General features: G+C 36.3%; 4 protein-coding genes and 1 long non-coding RNA gene across 6 annotated transcripts in view; 4 read left to right on the top strand and 1 right to left on the bottom strand.

The window, feature by feature from the left end:
* The window catches only part of LOC113520690 (transducin beta-like protein 2), a 131,881-nt gene that overhangs the window by 68,465 nt on the left and 43,019 nt on the right, over positions 1-20,397 (top strand). The window lies entirely within an intron of this gene.
* LOC128201185 (uncharacterized) overlaps positions 1-20,397 on the bottom strand; it is a 48,154-nt gene that overhangs the window by 23,590 nt on the left and 4,167 nt on the right. The gene's annotated exons all lie outside the window — the stretch shown is intronic.
* On the top strand, positions 2,104-6,198 carry LOC128201183 (exonuclease GOR-like). The gene has a single exon (XM_052897340.1). It carries the CDS (start codon positions 2,200-2,202, stop codon positions 3,370-3,372), a length of 1,173 nt encoding a protein of 390 aa, XP_052753300.1. The 5' UTR covers positions 2,104-2,199; the 3' UTR covers positions 3,373-6,198.
* LOC128201181 (uncharacterized) lies at positions 6,603-10,182 on the top strand. The gene is made up of 2 exons (XM_052897336.1): positions 6,603-7,505; positions 8,030-10,182. Exon 2 carries the CDS (start codon positions 8,035-8,037, stop codon positions 9,904-9,906), a length of 1,872 nt encoding a protein of 623 aa, XP_052753296.1. The 5' UTR covers positions 6,603-7,505; positions 8,030-8,034; the 3' UTR covers positions 9,907-10,182.
* On the top strand, positions 11,648-13,136 carry LOC113519252 (exonuclease GOR-like). The gene has a single exon (XM_052897339.1). It carries the CDS (start codon positions 11,764-11,766, stop codon positions 12,934-12,936), a length of 1,173 nt encoding a protein of 390 aa, XP_052753299.1. The 5' UTR covers positions 11,648-11,763; the 3' UTR covers positions 12,937-13,136.

Genomic DNA, 20,397 nt, shown 5'->3' with positions numbered 1-20,397 from the left:
CCAAAACCCTCAAAACAGACCAGTGTTACTCCGACCTTCCGCCCTTAGTCCGAACAAACAACAGTCCGGCCTTATTTGATGAAGAAAAGGCTGAATGCCTAGCAGACAGCCTAGAGGCCCAATGCATGCCGAGTACCCTTCCGGTGCCCGATGATCATCTAGAGAAGGTAGAATCCGAGGTGGAGCGAATCCTGTCGATCCCTCCAGTAGAGTCACTCCCCCCGTTACACTGGATGAGGTGCGAACACTCATCAAAGGAACCCCCAACCGAAAGGCACCCGGTGCCGACGGTATCTCTAACAGACTCCTTAAGAGTCTGCCAGAAACCATTCTGCTACTTCTAGTAGCGATCTTCAATGCGGCAATTACCAATGCCATCTTTCCAGATGCTTGGAAAGAAGCCGATGTCGTAGGCTTTCCCAAACCTGGGAAAGATAAGTCCCTTCCCACCAGTTTTCGCCCCATCAGTCTCCTCAGCTCGCTGGGGAAGCTGTATGAGAAGCTAATACTCGCACGCCTGAAAGACTGGCTACAGTCCAAAGGCATCCTGATCGATGAGCAGTTCGGCTTTAGAGCCAAGCACTCAGCTGTTCATCAAGTACATCGTGTAGTAGAACACGTCCTCAACGCCCGACACCTGAAATCCAACGGGGTCACATGTGCCCTGTTTCTCGACGTAGCGAAGGCCTTTGACAAAGTCTGGCACAGCGGCTTGATTTTCAAACTGCACAAGATGGGAGTGCCAGACAGGCTCGTGCACATCATACGAGCCTTCTTGTCCAATAGGTCATATCGCTATCGCGTCAATGGAGTGCGTTCCAGCGCACGACCGATTAGAGCCGGCGTCCCTCAAGGCGCTGTCCTCTCCCCCACCCTCTTCTCGTTGTACACCAACGACATCCCGCGTCAGCCCCGAGTGCAAATCGCCCTCTTTGCTGATGATACAGCCCTATATGTGGACAGCACGTCGGCCGCCTGTGCAGCCAACAGGCTTCAACGGGCGGTGGACGAGCTGGCCTACTGGTTCAGAAAATGGCGCATCGAAGTCAACCCAGATAAAAGCGCCGCCGTGCTTTTCACGGCCAAAAGAAAACCATCCCTTCCCGCCTCTATTCAGCTGTTTGGCACGCCCGTCCCCTGGACGAACGAAGCCAAATACCTAGGCGTGACACTAGATTCCAAGTTGAGTTTCGCATCTCATCTTAAGCGCGTCCGAGGCCTGGCCAATTTTATACTGGGACGCCTCCATCCCTTTATTAACAAGCGCAGCCAATTGTCGCTTAACGCAAAGCTGACGCTCTATAAAGCATGTATAAGACCGGTGATGACGTACGCTAGTGTCGTCTTCGCCCACGCCCTTCCTTCATTACTTCACCCCCTTCAGGTGGTGCAAAATAAATTTCTGCGACGGGCCACGGGCGCCCCGTGGTACGTGCGCAACGTGGATCTACACCGCGACCTCAAAATACCCACTATAAGGCAATTTATGAAGCAAGCGTCTCGACGCTACTTTGCCTCAGCCGAGTCCCATTCAAATCCGCTCATAGTAAGAGCGGTCAAATACAAACCCCCCATAGAGAACGTCGCTCCAAAACGTCGTCGCCCGAGGCACGCACTCTTGGACCCCGATGATCCAACTACGACGGCAAACGCGTCTCCCTCCCTACCTACCGCGGAACCCTCGACAAGAGCCCCTACAAACACACCCACACATCGCACACACCGCCCCCGCCGGCGGGGGCGAAGAACCCTCGCGACACACGGTCCGCGCGCGATCAGGTTTGCGCCCGAGCGCATAACAACCGCGTCGCAATCTCACCCACCCAGACGTACCGACCCTTCGCCGTCCCTCGACGGGGGTCGAAGTGCGGTGGCCTAAGCCGAGGCCGAGCCACTCTGGCGCCCTTAGGCGCACACACACACCGCAGTCCATAAGAAAGAGTCGACACCTCTGTCGCTCCCCTCTCGCGGGCTTGGAGTGCCATCAGCACTCGCCCCTGCATTCGCGTCCGGTGAAGCTGTAAAGGCCACACACGGCCAACAGCAAACACATTCAGAAAAAAAAAAAAAAAAAAAAAAAAAAAAAAAAAAAAAAAAAAGCGCATTAGTACAGCGACTGCTCGCCCGACTGCACGTATCAGTCGGCTCCAGCTCCGTATTAATTGTTTAATCCATGTGTATACCAGCCAGAGGAGAAACATGTATTACTATATGGAATTTAATGATCGGTTTAATCAAGAGACCGTCACGACGGTGGATTCTGCCAGCATCGCAGCACACCTGCACGAGCCGCGTGAACTACACTTTCCCCCGTTCGCGCCGTCGACGCCGCAGAGAATCTCTTCGGAAGACCTAGCAGAGGCTCTTCGCCCTCACCTTCTGCCACCAGAGCGGATGTGGGCATTAGGATATCCCCTGGAAATAGAGCCAGACTCATTGAAGGCAGTGTTCTACATAAATCCGCCGCTTCGATCGCGACCCCTACCGTATACCGTATCGACGTGGGACGTTAACGCTCCGGAGTTCGTGCCAAGCGATTCATATGGTGACAGCGGGCAAGGTTCGTGGGGCTCAACTTCACGGTCCGACAGTGAAGAAGAAACCGATGCCGTGGATGTACATTTGTGTGTGCGTTGCAATAACGTATATGAAGTGACTCGCGAAGGCGATTATTTAAAAAAGGAGTCGTGTATGTACCACTGGGGCCGTCTCATGGGAGACAGGTATACATGTTGTGAGGCGGTGTTCGGTACCAGAGGTTGCACACTAGCATGCTTCCACGTATGGAGTGGTACACGACCGGGTATGAACGGGCCTTTTGAGGGATATGTACGAGCGCGTTCACCACGCGGAGGAGTATATGCGCTCGACACAGAAATGTGTTATACAACGGCAGGATTGGAACTAACGAGTATTGCCGTTATAGCACCAGATGGCCGACTAGTATATAAAGCATATGTTAAACCAGAGTCGCCTGTTGTTGACCACAATACCCGGTTCTCAGGCATCAGGCCGCGCGACTTGGGTCGCGCGACCAAGACTTTAAGAGATGTGCAGAACGACATACTAGGATTCGTTGGAACCGATACGATACTGATTGGCCACGCTTTAGATAACGACCTCAGAGCGTTGAAATTATTACATAGTGCAGTACTGGACACATGTGTATTATACCCTCACGCCAAAGGCTTCCCATTAAAGCGATCGTTACGTGATCTTTCTAAGGAATTCCTTGGAAGAATCATACAGCATGACATCGCAGGTCATTCGCCTTTAGAAGATGCTCGGGCAGCTATGGACTTGGTTCTTCTTAAAGTGCACGAGGAGAGAGAGAACCATGCGCTCGAATGGAATCAATCGCACGTTTTGTAACCGAATGATCAACCAGTCAGTGCCGCGTAAATTATATAGTGATAATTTGAAACAATTGTTCTATAAACTATGATTTACTACTATGTTATGTTGTATAGAGTGAAACGATATTTTTGTGACTATAACGTTGACGGAGAGCGCGTACTGAATAGTATGTGCTTTCGGATTGCATTCAGGCAATAAACGTGTTATTTTTTTATTTTTTTTTTTTTAATTTATTTAATCCTCCTATCCAACCCAAATTGTTTTATAATTATTGGTTAGGGATCAGCCAGGGAGCCTTGTTCTAAAGAAAGGGCAGCGTTATAATTATAAATGTACACTAACTAATATTATAAAAAGGAAAGATTTGTGTTTTTGTGTGTTGCATGTATGTATGTTTGTAATGAATAAACTCAAAAACTACTATGCCGATTTCAAAAATTCTTTCACGATTAGAAAGCTACATTCACGCTGAGTAACATAGGCTATATTTATTGCTAGAAAATATTAGGGATGCTTACTAAAACTTTAGTAACGTAACTCAAGGTGTAAAAAACAATGCTATAAAATATCTTTCGTCGCATGCGCTGCGGAAACTATTGGTGATAGAACAAAAGTATGTTCTGCAATATTAAAGAAAATATCGATAAACAGAGTGTCCGGTAATGAATGGATAACCTTGAAACGTTTTATAGTTCAACTTATGGCCGTTCCAAGAAATTCGAAACAAAATATAAGTAGTACCTTTGTTATCTATATTTTAAAGAAAGTAAATTTATTTTACTATGACCATGAAATGAATGAATTCTATTGGTCTTTTGTTGTTTTATTATTATACACTAACTGTAGTGATAGATAGAAAGTGAATAGTAGGACTAGCTTGCAGTTTTTTTTTAATACGCAAACTAATTTTTTTTTTGATGGGTGAAAATGGTATGGTAACCCCGCCTGCGCTAACGGGATACGCTGGCGGAGCATCAGTGAAGATGATAAATTCATCAGGAATTAACCATAATAGTTTCCAGGGGGAACCGCGAGGAGGTCGACCTGGTTGGGTATATTGCTAGCAATGGGATTCTCAGTCTCTATTACTAACAATTCCTTTCCCCCCCAAAAAAACTATGGTGGTTAATTTAAGTTGAATTCGTCACGATGGGCTTATGGACCTAGTTTCATCGCCACTTATCACTCCTTACTGGTGCCTCGCCAGCGTATACTGATAGCGCCGGTGAGGTTACCATTTCATTATCACCCATTAAAAAATAAAAAAAAGCACAGTGGCATAGAAAGTAGTGAGTGGGTAGTTATTATTAGCAGTAGATTAATATACATATTATATGTTACAAATATGTAGGTAATAGATACAATTTTCAGAGATGTAGCTAATACACGACAATCGGTATTTTATTTATTCGATAATTATAAATGACTCTAAAAATATTGTAAGCATAGCAACTGTGTCTATTACAGAAAAGAAATTAAATAGTTTAACTTGAAAGAAAGTATAAAATTGAAATTTAATGATCCAGAATCACACGATTGCACTGGCTTCTGTAAAAATTTTGAGTTCTTGTAGTGGGCAATGACGTATTAAAGTACATTTAGTGGTTTTCACCTAATTAATATGCACATGTAATAGACATATAACGGTTGACAATGTAAGGCTTGAAGCAATAATGATGATAATTATAATGAAATACCATCATTAATGATTATAATAGTATCTAGTAAATTTATGACGAATTCCTAAATAATTATCAACTAATAAATTCCAATATCCGTACAACTAGCGTTAGTTATCTAGGATCTATAGGTATATTACAATATAAAATTAGTACAAAAATTAACAGATTCTAACTAAATAGTCATTACATTACCATAAGTCATTGATGAAATATCATTAATGGTTTAATTATTGGAAAGTAAGTTCATTTTAATTACTTAAGTAGTTAAAAATAATAATTATCATAATTCCAAAACTGATTGAAATATAGGTAAATTGTGTAGGAAGGATTTTCCTTTTCATATTCAAGCTGTTGTAAAAACCAACTAAGAAGTAAAGAACATATACGAGAGTGTAAGAGAAGGCAAATATAATAAGAAAAGTAACCCTATACCAAGGTCCCGGTCAGCGTAATATACCTACTATGCTATATCAGTTTATTTATACAGTGGGGGAATGTTAATGGGTAATCAAAGTCAAGGATAGAGAGGATGAACGCTATATTAAAGAAAGTTCAGGCTCTCGTAGTCAATTTATTAAGAAAGGGCTGAAAATTATTTTCATATCAGTTTTGGCATTAGTATGGTTGTCACTACAATCATTGTTCATTTGTGTCTATGAAGTTGTTTTGTTTTGTTTCAAATTTGTATTGTATTGAATAAATTATTGTATCTGTATTGTAGTGTATTAAAAATAAATGAAATGAAAAAAAAAAAAAAAAAATTACTTGGGAAAAGTTATACGAATGTCTATTGACGATGGTAATTAATTATCAGGTAAACTACGTGCTCATTTGCCTATGTTATAAAAAAAGCTGCACAGATTCACTCATGAATACTAAATTCTAAAAGACCATGTTTCTCTTTAGTATAGTAACTACAGATGGGCAAAGCACCGGGTTTAAACCCGGTGCTTTGGTAAAAACCCAATAAACACCCATAAACTCCCATAATCACCCAAAAAAATAGGTTTTTACGTATTTTTTTGAAAATATGTAAGTAATACCAATAAATTATTTTTATAAATTGTATTGATCAATTCTACAATATTAAATAAAACGTTAACTAATAATATTTCAGGAAATTTTAAAAATCTATATATAATAAAATGAAAGTAATTAATTTTCAGTGTTTTCATGTTGCAGTTGATCAACATGTTGGCCTTTTGCTTCCCGTAGATACTTTAAAATTTCTTCATAACACCTCGTTCGCACACATGGCCGTATATATTTAAATTCTTGAGCCACTAACAGTCCGAAATACTCATTTCTTTTATCCTCTTCTCCATAAATTAAGCATTTAGAACAGTTTGTTTCTTCTTTCAGTAAATTTTCTTTTACTTTATCCTCGTTTTTTTTGGTTGTTGCGACGACGCTGGGTAAATCATCTGGACACTGGGTCTCACTATCGCCAAATATATTTGGAGATCGGCTTCGGCTACGGCTTGGCAGACATTTTTTTCTTTCTACAATTTTAAATTAAATTTATTAGAATAAATGCTTCGAACACACGCGATCTAAGTACCTTTTGTGTTTATTATACCTTACCTACCTAGGTATAAAAAGAGTACTTACGTAGATTTTCTTTTATTAACTGTTTTATACGAAGATCTTGATCTCTCAAATTAGCATCCATTTTACTTCCAGTGATTATCAACTAAATTAATAATCCACAAAGTATTAAATAACGTTTTTATGAAATATTTAGCACAAAAACAATACCCTTTAAATATCGATCGTCAGTAACTGTGGCTGACTTACCTATATTCTAGCAAGCAGGACTGCCAGATGTGAAGGGGAAATCCCCAATAAATTGTTGCATGTGACTGATGATGTGAGCATGTTCGTTTCATAATAAAAATGTTGCCAGGTAACCAAAAAGTCGTATGTTTTTGTGCGAATTACGATCATAATCTTTACGATCGTACATTAAAAAATAGACAAATAATAGTATGAGTACGATTTAAATCGTATATCTGTCAACCCTGCTAGCAAGACAGCGACAAAATCACGTTGCATAACAATGTAGCCCAAGCTTATATCTTATGAAATATACGGAAGAGATACGGACTTAGAAAAAACAGAAATGTTGTTCTTTGTGGAAGTCATTGATGAAATTCTATGTATTTTAGCCCGCAAACTTTCTTCAAACAAAAACAGCGCCATCTAGTATCGAGTTCTGTAATTATCTCTTTGTTTATGGATTTGAAGTAAGACCGCCACGCATGCAATACATTATGACTGGGGATTCCCCTATTCGTCGACGCTGAATATGAGGCGACGACAATCACTGTCAAACGTGTTCACTATTACTCTGACTCTGGTAACGTGACTTCCTGGTAACGTGTTAGGTAGGAAAAGCAGTAAAAAAGTGCATATTAAGGGAGCAGATTTGAAATAATATTTATACTTAACAAGAAATAATTAAAGGTAAGTGGATTTTTGAATGATACAATTATATCATGATCACTTAACAATTTTAACTTAAAATTAGATGTATTATTACAAGCTTTTATTTAGCTTGCGTTATGTAAATAAAAGTATGTAGGTATGTTCGTATGTTGATGCAATTATCCTCAATCCTCAACCGACTGGGATAAAATTTTCCATACACGTTTATTTTGGATGATAGTGCATAGTTAGCTGAGAGTCGTCATTGGATAATAATGGTGGATAGCCTAAGATGTGTACTAGATATTTATTTTTAACATAATATGCGTAAGTACCTAATCGAATTAAAGAAGTTGCTGAGAAAAATACAGAACAATACGATAATAAACTAGCGTCTGCGTTTAATCCTCCGAGGAGATGTAATTTTACAAAGGTTTTTTGTATTTATTTTATTATTTTTTTAATAAATTTATTGTAAATAACAAGAAATAATCATTGTAAAAAAATAGGCACTCTATTGTTGAATTTTCGTCAGACCAACTAATCATCGTTCATTTTTTTAGGTTCAATGGGGAGACCTAAAGATTTACGCATATGGGAGCACTACCGTACTTTACCAAACAAGTCTGTTTCTTGCAAGCTTTGTAATAAGGTCTACAAATTCAGTAATGCTGCCAAAATGCTTCAACATCTTATCACTTGTCCAAAATCTCCAGAAACATTAAAAGACTCTATGAAACTTATAAAAGATAGCTCGTCCAAAACCAAAATGTCTGGACTGTCAGAGATAGAGACAAATGATTCTTTTATAAGCCCCTCGTCGTCTGCTAACACTACAATAAATGCTGAGTTTCAAGACACCGATGATCATATAAAAACAGAATTAGCGAGAGCTATATTTGTAACAGGGACGCCATTATCGATGGTGCAACATCCTTTATGGATACAATTTTTCGAAAAATTGCAACCAAAATTTAAAATACCTTCACGTAAAGCTTTAGCGACAAAATACTTAGATAAAATATATAGAGAAATGCGTTTTGAGTTAAATGAGGAACTAAATGCTTGTAGTTACTTACACCTTCAGTGCGATGGCTGGTCTAATTTAAGAAATGAAGGAATAATAAACTTTCTTATATCAAAACCTCAACCTGCATACGTTAAAAGTTTGAATACAGAAAGTAATCCTCACACTAGTGAATACCTTAGCCAAGAAGTTGAAAAAGTAATGAAAGTGTATGGAGCAAATAAGTTTCTTGTACTTATTGGCGATAACGCTAGAAATATACAAAAGGCATTCGAATTAACAAAACTCAAATATCCACATGTTGTTCCTCTCGGTTGCTGTGCACATATCCTTAACTTGTTGTGCCAAGATATTGTAAAGATACAAGAAGTAACTGTGTTTATTATGCAAGCCATAAATATAATAAAAACTGTTAAAAGGAGTCAACGATTAAGTTCCTTGTTGATAAAATCAAGGCAGGGTGAAGATTCTACACAAACACTAAAATTGCCTTGTGCTACAAGATGGGGAAGTCATGTTACTTCGTTAAAAAGTTTGAAAGCAAATAAGATAGCTTTGCAAATATTAACAGTTAGAGAAGATGTGGTAATTTCAAGAGATATTAAAGATTTAATTCTAAGTGATGATTTCTGGACGAAGACAGGGGAATGTATAAGTATTTTGGAACCAGTCACTGAAAGCATATTTTACTTAGAGAGCGACCAGAATCGTTTGCATCGCACATACATTACATTTAGAGATGTACAAGCTAAGATACGTTTTGCATTAAATGAGATTTCGACATTGAGCGAAGAAAGCAAACAGCAGATTCTAACATCAGTATCTTCAAGATGCAATATGGCAATGAGGCCAATACATTTTGCAGCATATATTCTAGACCCCAGGACTCTAGGAGTCGAACTTACTCAAGAGGAAGAACTTAAGGGTATGGAGTTAATCTACAATTTAAGCCAACACTTAAGTTTGTCAAATGTAATGGCAGATTTGGCGTGTTATAAAGCTAAAGAAAACTTTTGGGCCAGAGGATTTGTATGGAGCTCATTAGATAGCATTGAGCCCCTAATATGGTGGAAAGGTATTTGTGGTTCCACTGAGTTAAGCAAAGTAGCGATTCGTATTCTATCAGCTCCCTGTACTTCGGCAGCCACTGAGCGTTCCTTTAGTATCCAAGGCTACATACATAATAACAAAAGAAATCGACTTACAACTGAAAGAACTGAAAAAATTTCATTCATTTGTTATAACTGGAATCTTAAACATAAAGCTGAATGCGAGGACATTCAGTTTAATGAAGAAAATACCTTAGAAGCTTTCATTGAGCAAGTAAATGAACATAACAGTTTAGACGAAATAGAGCCTATCGAACCTATACAATTCATCGCTTGTAATAACTCTGAATCTGACAGTGATTGACTGTAGTTTTACATTTTACTTTCATCTCTTTCTTAATAAACTCAAAATCAAATTAAAAGTTTTTTATTCTGTAGGCTGCATAATAATATTGTCTATGTCCAGTATAGTGGACGTCTTGCGGCTGAGATGACGATGATGAAGTACAAAATCATAAACACCCAAAAATTTGGGTGTTTATGGGGTTTAAACCCAATAAACCCAAAACACCCGGTTTTTACCCACCAGACTTTAAACCCACCCAGGTGGATTGCCCATCTCTAATAGTAACAATGGGTGTCGTAAGGGGCAATTTAGGGAACTGAACGGGTGAGGGATGGGCAGAAGTATCCCTCTTAAAACATCACTAAAACTCGCCTGCCAAGCGTGCCAACTACAGTAGTAGACAGCAGTAGACATTTAATGGCTGATATAATGATAGTAAAAAAGATGAAATATTGTTTACCTATTACTATATTTAGTCTCCAAATTCCATTAAAATTGAACCATGACTTAACATGGGACGTAAATCCTATCTTTTGCAAAAAGTTATTAACGTAGATTTAAAATTGACGAAGATTTACGTAATTTCATAAACAAAATTTATTCTGTTATGAAGGCTCGCATATCATGAAAATGAATTAAATTTAACAGACTCTTGACAGAAGCAAACCATTATTAGGTAGGTAGTTACTTATCGTCTTGCGTTACTAGGCGCTTGGCTGGCGCCATGTCAGGGATGGATGGTCAGGACGACATCAGCGGGCATCTAATTCGGTTTACGATACCGTTTGTGCGATGCGCATTTGATATAAATTCAAAGGTTATCGCTGGCTGTGTCAGCGATCAGTCACCGTGCGCCCACACCCGCTTGTATACAAATAATACACATGCTCGTGCCACAGTAAAAATAACATGAGCAGTAGCTTCATTCCGTTTAAAAACACGCTCACTCGTCCGTACATACCTACTCATAAGTACGAGTATAATAGAGGCATATCGTCTGTGTGCAAACAAGTTTATCGAATTATTTTTTGTTATGAAATCTGAGTTAACGCATTGATAAGACGGGATAAAAATAATAAAAAAAATTATATATTCACGACTATAAAGAATATACTTTTGTTAGAGTTTTAAATTAAGTGTATACAGCGATAGATAACCAAAATTTTAATGAAAATATGTTACTTTACTAATAACGGTAACAGTCTGTTTTACCCTGTGGTTTGGTAGTTAAATCTTCAGAGGAATATTAATTGTAATATAAATAAGTAAAACATTATTTATGAATTACATATGCGCATTTTTGCGAAGATTGATCTTTTGTAAGTTATTTAGACCATTTGTTTCGTCGTTGGAATAAATATGTTTCTTATTAAACATAATTATTATTAATTGTCATTATTTGGAAAATAGTAAAAAAAAATGCCTTTATTATTTATTTCTTAGAATATATTTACATATATCAATATCCAGTTGCCTATATTAATTTTATTATATTATTATTTTGACTAATACCTTCATTTTGAAATGGGAGCAATTAAGAGTAATTTGAGCAGTAATATTACTTAATGTTTATTATATTACTATTTTGAGAAATAGCTTCAATTAACTAATTGTTCCTATTTTGGAAACAATTAGATTTGTTTGAACGGACATTATAAGTAATACATTAAATAATTAATGTATTTAATGTCCCGTTAATGAAGGTGCGCTATCGCACCTATGTACCTATGTACCTGCATCGTAACGTATATATAGCGCGGGGGTGCCCTAGCAAAGCGCATTAGTACAGCGACTGCTCGCCCGACTGCACGTATCAGTCGGCTCCAGCTCCGTATTAATTGTTTAATCCATGTGTATACCAGCCAGAGGAGAAACATGTATTACTATATGGAATTTAATGATCGGTTTAATCAAGAGACCGTCACGACGGTGGATTCTGCCAGCATCGCAGCACACCTGCACGAGCCGCGTGAACTACACTTTCCCCCGTTCGCGCCGTCGACGCCGCAGAGAATCTCTTCGGAAGACCTAGCAGAGGCTCTTCGCCCTCACCTTCTGCCACCAGAGCGGATGTGGGCATTAGGATATCCCCTGGAAATAGAGCCAGACTCATTGAAGGCAGTGTTCTACATAAATCCGCCGCTTCGATCGCGACCCCTACCGTATACCGTATCGACGTGGGACGTTAACGCTCCGGAGTTCGTGCCAAGCGATTCATATGGTGACAGCGGGCAAGGTTCGTGGGGCTCAACTTCACGGTCCGACAGTGAAGAAGAAACCGATGCCGTGGATGTACATTTGTGTGTGCGTTGCAATAACGTATATGAAGTGACTCGCGAAGGCGATTATTTAAAAAAGGAGTCGTGTATGTACCACTGGGGCCGTCTCATGGGAGACAGGTATACATGTTGTGAGGCGGTGTTCGGTACCAGAGGTTGCACACTAGCATGCTTCCACGTATGGAGTGGTACACGACCGGGTATGAACGGGCCTTTTGAGGGATATGTACGAGCGCGTTCACCACGCGGAGGAGTATATGCGCTCGACACAGAAATGTGTTATACAACGGCAGGATTGGAACTAACGAGTATTGCCGTTATAGCACCAGATGGCCGACTAGTATATAAAGCATATGTTAAACCAGAGTCGCCTGTTGTTGACCACAATACCCGGTTCTCAGGCATCAGGCCGCGCGACTTGGGTCGCGCGACCAAGACTTTAAGAGATGTGCAGAACGACATACTAGGATTCGTTGGAACCGATACGATACTGATTGGCCACGCTTTAGATAACGACCTCAGAGCGTTGAAATTATTACATAGTGCAGTACTGGACACATGTGTATTATACCCTCACGCCAAAGGCTTCCCATTAAAGCGATCGTTACGTGATCTTTCTAAGGAATTCCTTGGAAGAATCATACAGCATGACATCGCAGGTCATTCGCCTTTAGAAGATGCTCGGGCAGCTATGGACTTGGTTCTTCTTAAAGTGCACGAGGAGAGAGAGAACCATGCGCTCGAATGGAATCAATCGCACGTTTTGTAACCGAATGATCAACCAGTCAGTGCCGCGTAAATTATATAGTGATAATTTGAAACAATTGTTCTATAAACTATGATTTACTACTATGTTATGTTGTATAGAGTGAAACGATATTTTTGTGACTATAACGTTGACGGAGAGCGCGTACTGAATAGTATGTGCTTTCGGATTGCATTCAGGCAATAAACGTGTTATTTTTTTAATTTTTTTTTTTAATTTATTTAATCCTCCTATCCAACCCAAATTGTTTTATAATTATTGGTTAGGGATCAGCCAGGGAGCCTTGTTCTAAAGAAAGGGCAGCGTTATAATTATAAATGTACACTAACTAATATTATAAAAAGGAAAGATTTGTGTTTTTGTGTGTATGTATGTTTGTAATGAATAAACTCAAAAACTACTATGCCGATTTCAAAAATTCTTTCACGATTAGAAAGCTACATTCACGCTGAGTAACATAGGCTATATTTATTGCTAGAAAATATTAGGGATGCTTACTAAAACTTTAGTAACGTAACTCAAGGTGTAAAAAACAATGCTATAAAATATCTTTCGTCGCATGCGCTGCGGAAACTATTGGTGATAGAACAAAAGTATGTTTTGCAATATTAAAGAAAATATCGATAAACAGAGTGTCCGGTAATGAATGGATAACCTTGAAACGTTTTATAGTTCAACTTATGGCCGTCCCAAGAAATTCGAAACAAAATATAAGTAGTACCTTTGTTATCTATATTTTAAAGAAAGTAAATTTATTTTACTATGACCATGAAATGAATGAATTCTATTGGTCTTTTGTTGTTTTATTATTATACACTAACTGTAGTGATAGATAGAAAGTGAATAGTATGACTAGCTATTGCAGTTTTTTTTTTTTTTTTTTAATACGCAAACTAATTTTTTACATAAATTTAAAATAAATGCTCAAATTGTTTTGCTCCCACTCTTATGCATGCCCTGCATCTTCGGATAAATGCTCTTCTGAGCAATCTTGTGTACCGTCGCTCGTTTATTTTCGATGCGGCTGCACTGACACGACTGCGTAATTCGTCCAAAGACTGTATAGGCTTACGGTACACTTACTCTTTGAGGCAGCCCCAGTAAAAAAATCCAGTGGATTTAAAGCCGGTGAACGTGGAGGCCACAGAATTGGTCCTAGGCGGCCGATTCATCTGTTTGGATATCTTCTATTTAAATATGCACGAACCGGTATAGCATAATACGCAGGACAACCGTCATTTTACAGCCAATACGATTCCTTTGATCTTTCTTTTTAAATAAAGATAACAAAGGTACTACTTATGATATATTTTGTTTCGTAGTCATTTAGAATAGCCATAAATTGAACTATAAGACGTTTCAAGGTTATTCATTCATTACCGGACATCCTGTATACAAAAATACTTCGCGATACCATATGTCCAACTATTATCGTTATGTCACATTAACCACTTTTTACATTTTAAAAGTTGATAGAAATACCGACCAAAATTACACCATGTTACTCATACTTCTGTTTAAATCCTTATCCTTGGTTTTGGCATTTTACAAATAGCCTCTACATTAGAAGAATCTATTTTCACGCTCTTCTGAATGGAATATATGACCTAGGTATCTTACTTTAGTTGTTTTTCCTTTTTTCCTTATTAATTTTAAGTAATTTTTTTAGCCTGTTGCAAGAATTTAGAAAGTTCTATTATCGTGCTCTGAGTGTTCATGTATGAGAAAAATATCTATCATTATTTTAACACCATCCAAATCCCTAAACTTTTTCATTATTTCGCTATGAATTATTTCTACTGCAGATGAGACTCCGAAGGGTAATCTCAAAAGACGGTATCTACCTTGTGGAGTAATGAATGTGCGTAACTTGGAAGTTTTTTTTATTTAATTTCAACATGTAAAAACCTTTATTGCCGTCGAGTTTACTAAAGCACTTGACATCTTTTAGATTTGACTTAAGTTCATCTAAAGTAGGGAATGGATGATGAGCTTGCATGCCAATTTTATTTAATTTTCACGGATCTATAAATAACCTATTGTTACCATTCTTTTTAGTAATGATTACATTAGGGCTTGTCCATTCTGATAGTTCTTCTATTTTAATGATGATTTTATTTTTAATTTTTAAATAAAAGATAAATTTTATTTATTTATTTTTGTGGTACATCAACAGATTACAAACAAACTTTTACTAATAGAATTTAATAATAACATAATAAGTTTGCAAACCAATTACATTGTAGTTGTACATTCAAAGAGATGAAATAGCATACGTTTACATTTTTAATACAAAAAGAATGTTAATGAACGATTAAAACTACACACAAAATAAGGGGCAAAATATAAACTATAACCTTATCAACTATTGGGTTATCAATGTATGCAAAGTGATTCGTTACGACGAAAATTTCTAATAGAATATATTAGTATCCGATATACAATCAATGTTATTGTACAATTTGCATATTCTGTATATTAGATTATTATGTGACACATTATTTTTTGCGAACGGTATAGAAAAAAGTTTAGTTATACGAGACGAGTTTTCAGTAGCTCTCTGATTTATGTACTCCAATAAATTACCCTCCAATTCATTATTTACAATTTTATATAAATATATTAGGTCAATAATTTTACGACGCGCGAATAAACTTATGATGATAAAATGTTCGAGTCTATTTTCATAGCATGCCAATACACGTTTGTTGGCGCATATGTTTTAGTCATATAACGTAAAAAATTTTGATTTAAGTCAATTCTGTCCTCAAGTACAGAATAAATTGACGACCACTTTAATGAACAATACTCAAACACACTGCGAACTAACGAGATAAATAAAATAATTAAGGTGGATTCCTTTTTAAAAGGTTTTGACATTCTTATAATAAATCCAAGCAACTGATTTTCTTTACTATTGAATTATAATGATCACGAAAAAGTAATTTACTATCAAATATTATACCCAAATCTATCACAACTGTAACTCTTTTTAGTGATTTATTTTCTTTTTTATATTCAAATTGATATGTATTTTTATTTTTCGTGATAGATATTAAACAACATTTAATAATATTCAGGGACATATGGTTTATTTCACACCAGTTGTACTGGGTGTCTTAAAAGAAAGGTGCCATTTGTTTTGGTTATTGCGTAAACGCAACTATTCTGAGGGGCGCGGGGGGTATGTCATTCGGTAGTCTAGCTTTTGGGAATTTAGTCGCTATGGAGCATTTCTCAAAAGCGGACCGTGCGTACGCGAGTTTTTGCTATTAAACGTTGAACAAATGAAATTTGTATATACCAAAAGATTGCATGTGGTTGACCGATTTTTAACAAATCCATGTTGGTTATTAATGATACAAAACAACATAAAATACTAACAGGTTGGTAATTAAATACATTAGCTCTATCACCACATTTATGAATTGGAATTCTTGTTCCAGATATCAGGAAAAATGCTCTTTTTGAGAGATTTGTTAAATAAAATTGTTAAACCAATACAACTGAACAAAGCCGAATAAACACTGGATGTATACCATCAGGTCCAGTCCCTTTATAAATTTTTAACACTCTAAGTACTTTACAGACTTCATTTTTGGAGATTGTAATTGTAGATAATGCTGAATTGACAGTTGGAAATATAGGTTTATAATTATTAGGGATACAGGTACCATACACTGAGGCAAAATAGTCGACATACTTTGCAACATCATGACCATTATCTGCCTTTTTGCCATTATAGTGCATAGAGGTCGGAAGAGTATTTGTTATACGTTTACTTTTAGTGTAACCCCAAAACGACTCTATATTTTCATTACGATCTCGCTCAATCTTCGCTATAAACTTCTGATGACACTTATTTATTTCCTTCTTTACTCTAGCTCGTAATAATTTATACGAGTCCCTAACTCTGGGATTCCATTCTTTACGATATTTAAGCTTGTATTTAATTTTTCCCCTTATATTTTTTAAGCGAAAATGAGTACCAAACCGTCTATTTTAACCGTCCATTTATTTTGTCTGTATAAAAATATTGCTCTATTATTCCTCGTGACCTGCTGACCGCTTGCGAATATTTGTATGTAAGCCCTTATATAAAAAGTATATTTTGAGACAATTCAAGAAATGTAACAAAACTATTTTATCGTTCTTACCTAGATAGACCTTAGATAATATAGATAAGTTTTACCGACTTTTGAATTTTACAATACCAACCGGTAAATATTTTTTAGAAATTCTCCGTTATGAAGATATCATAAAAATGAATTTAATGTAACAGACACTTGACGGAAGCGAACCATTATTAGGTAGGTAGCTTATCGTTAGTACTTATCATCTTGTGTTACTAGGCGTTATTGGTGCCAACTCTGATGGTCAGGACGGCGTCAGCGGGCATCTAATTCGGTTTACGATACCGTTTGTGCGATGTGCATTTGACATCAATTCGAAGGTTATCGCTGGCGGTGTCAGCGACCAGTCACCGCGCGCCCACACCCGCTTGTATACAAACAATACACATGCTCGTGCCACAGTAAAAATAACATGAGCAGTAGCTTTATGCCGTTTAAAAACACGCTCACTCGTCCGTACATACCTACTCATAAGTACGAGTATAATAGAGGCATATCGTCTGTGTGCAAACAAGTTTATCGAATTATTTTTTGTTATGAAATCTAAGTTTACGCATTGATAAAACGGGATAAAACAAATAAAAAAATAATATACGACTCACGACTTACGACTGTTATTCCTTGCGGGTAGTCAGTAGCATTTGTCGACTTAGATAAATTTTACATGTTTTATATCATCTAATAATTTTTTTTTTTATTAAATATAAAAGAAAATGAAATAATATCTAGCCTCCGTTGTTAAGATAAATTAACTCACAAAATTTTTGTTATCGGGCAGATTGGAATTTACGACCTATGCCTACAGGACGCCCCACCACAAATCTTTCTATGATAATATAGAGTTAAAATTACTGGTTTTATTCTTTTATTGCTTACAGTGAACTAAATATATATGATACAGGCGAGACGTTGCGGACACTGGCTTTCGCATACCGTACCCTTCATGCGTTCATGTATCCCTGATACTGTTGATATGAAGTTCATTTAAGATTGTTGATCTGCATATGTCGGACAATTCAACTTAACAATGAATGATAGAAATTGTGACTTCTAAATGAATACATGAAACAGGATGTGTCATCATCATTATCATATCAGCCGTTAACTGTCTACTGTTGAACATAGTCAATAGAACATCTCCCCTATGGGAGAGGTTTAAATGAATTGTAATTAGCGTGCAAATTATTTTTATAAATATAGATTAATGTATCATCATATGATAAGATTGAAACAAAGGACGACAACCGATTGAGCTACTCTATTATCATCCTTAAGTTGTAACTAATAAATACCTGCCTGATAAAAATTTTGTACGAAGACTACAATACAAAGGAACTTACGAGAACACTTTTTGTCTGCTACCTTTTACATTTATTTCATAGTTTAAAAGAATTTTTAAGGCGTTTGTAAAATGGGTTGCTTATTTATGGCACATATTGTTTGCCGAAAGGGAGTTAGTTTCTTAGTAGATAGCTACTCGTACTTAAGATTGTTTATACGGTGCCGGTCACGTTGGCAGCGCTCCTAGGTGTACGTTATGTTGACGTTACACGAATTCTGAAACGTGTTATTTTCCTAAATATTAAACACGTGGTTATTTTTACGTAGCAGTTTCTGTAGGTGCCTCCTTTGGTAATATATTGTTTTCTCTGATCTTTTCGACTACGATCTTACTACGCAATAGCGATGTATGTAAAGAGTAATTATGTATATATACAGATTTCAATAATTCGAGACGATATTATCACAATACATACATATAATGTGGCATGAAATCACGATTTGATACCTATTTACATAACAAGAATTAAGTTATGCGAATTGATATAGTTATTGAAATGAAAATGTTTATTACTCATATCAAAATTTATGCAATATATGCTTTTAGCATATACTCAAAACTATATAAGCTTTAATAGATAGTAGTCGGAAACAAATGTGTTCATAAATACGGGAAAAAATATTTTGATTACAAAATAAGTATAATAATTTATAATATTTTATAGTTAGCGTCAATTAAATTACAAACAAATACTTAATTTTTTGTAAGCCCTACGATGTTTGTTTTAGTATTGTTTTATATATTTCGATTAAAATAATATTAATGCATTTGTCTGAAAATTTTTCGATAATTTACTAAATAATGGAAGATTTGTTTGTATTAAGCTATTATATATATATATATATATATATATATATATATATATATATATATATATATATATATATATATATATATAGTAACTACTTATACATTTGAGTAGTAGTACCGGCGTAGCCAGTTTTTTTTTTCGGATGGATGAATGGATGGATTTCGGTGGGATTTTCAAACCTTTTTATTATAATTGCGGGATTATTTCGTTGAATACCAGACATACTAAAAACCTTATACTTGCCCTTGTGCTCTATTATGTTTAATTATTATTCTGATACAATATCTTTTTGTGTACAATAAAGAATATATTTTTATTTGAGTTTCAAATTAAGTGTATCGGCAACAAAATAACCAAAATTTTAATGGGACTACATTACTTTACTAATAATAGTAATTGTTTGATTCCCTGTAGTTTTAATTGTAATATAAATAAGTAAAACATTATTTATGAAATACTTATGCATATTTCTCTGAAGATTAATCTTTTGTAAGTTATTTAGTCCATTTGTTTCGTCGTTGGAATAAACATGTTTCTTATTAATCATAATACTCGTAATTATTAATTATCATTATTTGATAAATATTAAAAAAATATCTTTTATTATTTATTTCTTAGACTTTATTTATATCAATATGCACTTGCCTGTATTAATTTTATTATATTATTATTTTGGCTAATAGCTTCAACTGAAATGGGAACAATTAGAATAGTTTAAGCAGTAATATTACTTAATGTTCCTATTTTGACTAATAGCTTCAATTAACTAATTGTACCTTTTTGGGAACAATTAGATTTGTCTAATTGTTATGAGTAATACATTAAATAATGTTTTACTCATAACTACTACTACTTATTAATTAATAATTAATTAGGACATACTGAGTAGTAATGTTAATTTAGTTACAAATATTAGACATGAACCTAAATGAATATATTTTGAATAATGTAATAATACCAGGGGGAGAATTTGTACAAAAGTTGATTGCTTGGGTACCTCTGTCCCATTCATGTTTCTACCGTGAAACATTTGTGTTTGCATGGCTGTGTTTCGATTTGAAGGGTGGGATATATAGCAATTAATTTACAGGGCATAGAGGAATAACACCTGAGTCCTCAGGAATGGCAATTCATGGGGGGTATCATGGGCGAAACAATATACTCTGTTATGTCCATGG

The sequence above is a fragment of the Galleria mellonella genome, unplaced genomic scaffold, assembly GCF_026898425.1.
Source record: "Galleria mellonella isolate WM207_F2 unplaced genomic scaffold, CSIRO_AGI_GalMel_v1 utg36, whole genome shotgun sequence".
Taxonomy (NCBI): domain Eukaryota; kingdom Metazoa; phylum Arthropoda; class Insecta; order Lepidoptera; family Pyralidae; genus Galleria; species Galleria mellonella.
This window is presented reverse-complemented; position numbering and strand designations above follow the sequence as displayed.

What these genes read in the sequence shown, in the direction of transcription:
- LOC128201183 (XM_052897340.1), top strand. Translation starts at nt 2,200, where the DNA reads ATGTATTACTATATGGAATTTAATGATCGGTTTAATCAAGAGACCGTC.
- LOC128201181 (XM_052897336.1), top strand. Translation starts at nt 8,035, where the DNA reads ATGGGGAGACCTAAAGATTTACGCATATGGGAGCACTACCGTACTTTA.
- LOC113519252 (XM_052897339.1), top strand. Translation starts at nt 11,764, where the DNA reads ATGTATTACTATATGGAATTTAATGATCGGTTTAATCAAGAGACCGTC.